General features: G+C 44.8%; 1 protein-coding gene across 1 annotated transcript in view; it reads left to right on the top strand.

Annotated features, from left to right (window-relative positions):
- Cgas (cyclic GMP-AMP synthase) overlaps window positions 1–1,419 on the top strand; it is an 11,624-nt gene that overhangs the window by 7,593 nt on the left and 2,612 nt on the right. Inside the window, exon 3 of the mRNA XM_021208007.1 lies at window positions 470–712. Coding sequence (XP_021063666.1) covers window positions 470–712 — 243 coding nt within the window. The remainder of the gene's footprint in view (window positions 1–469; window positions 713–1,419) is intronic.

The following is a 1,419-nucleotide window of genomic DNA, read 5'->3' as shown; positions in this document are numbered from 1 at the left end:
AGAGATGGCTCAGTGGTTAAGACCACTGACTGCTCTTCCAGAGGTCCTGAGTTCAAATCCCAGCAACCACATCGTGGCTCACAACCATCTGTAATGAGATCTGATGCCCTCTTCTGGTGCATCTGAAGACAGCTACAGTGTACTTACATATAATAATAAATTAAAAAAACTTTAAAAAAAAAAAAGGATGGGGAAAAAAGAGAACCCACAAAGTAGCAAGGACCAGCTACACCCTCCCAAACCCAAAGTCTTTAGGAGTGCTTCCACAGATTCTAGATAGACTCTTGACAGCGTCTCCAGATAGTAACTTAGTTACATGGTAAAACAGTGTTTCCTGGGGTGTAGTTCTATATTGCAGCTAATGTTAATCAGGGCTTAGGGTATAGATTTTAAATTATGGTTCTGTTACTTTCTCGTATTTCCAGAGAAAATGGATCAACCCTTTCTTTGCTTCACTGTGTGTAAACAGATATAGATGTCAGTGTGGAGAAGGAAAAACCAGGAAGCCCCGCTGTAACACTTCTTATCAAAAATCCTGAAGAAATATCTGTGGATATAATTCTGGCTTTGGAATCAAAAGGCAGCTGGCCTATTAGTACCAAAGAAGGACTACCTATTCAAGGCTGGCTTGGCACAAAAGTGAGGACCAATCTAAGACGAGAGCCGTTTTATCTTGTACCCAAGAATGCAAAAGATGGAAATAGTTTTCAAGGTTTGTTAAATGTACAGATTAACGGGAAGGGTGGAAAAGGCTCAGTAGCGTCAGATGCAAAGACAGGAAAAGATGAACAGTCCTCTGAGGTGCTGGCTAAACAGACTACAACGTGAGTGTGGCCAGCTCAGACTGAGAAATGTGTGGCATTCTCACTTGAGAAGGGCGCAGGCAGAGGCAGAAGGGGCGGGTTTCAGGTCATCTCTGCTCCATAGTGAGTTTCAGGCCAAGCTGGGTGACATGAGACCCTGTCTCAGAATAACTCCCAAGCTATGGCAACAATAATGACTCCACTTTCATATGTCTACAAGTCTCGGCATCTAACGTACGTGAAGACAGTGCTGCCTTGGACCCAGTCCACTGTGGTTCTGAGTCTTGGGGCTTCCCCTTGACCAGCTGTGTGACCTTGGGCTCGTTTTGAAGCCTCTTCTGTAGTCAGTTGCTCATCTGTGCACAGCAAAGCTCCTTGAAAGATTGTGGAGAGGTTAGACCATCGGAGAAGCAAAGTAGAACAAAAATAATGTGGCACAATATAACATGCCTCATATTACATATACAGAATTATGTCTGATCTTCACTAAGAACATTAAGTTCCAGCCGGGCGTGGTGGCTCACGCCTTTAATCCCAGCACTCGGGAGGCAGAGGCAGGCGGATTTCTGAGTTCGAGGCCAGCCTGGTCTACAAAGTGAGTTCCAGGACAGCCAGG

Source organism: Mus pahari, chromosome 10 (assembly GCF_900095145.1).
Source record: "Mus pahari chromosome 10, PAHARI_EIJ_v1.1, whole genome shotgun sequence".
In the NCBI taxonomy this organism is placed as follows: Eukaryota; Metazoa; Chordata; class Mammalia; order Rodentia; family Muridae; genus Mus; species Mus pahari.
This window is presented reverse-complemented; position numbering and strand designations above follow the sequence as displayed.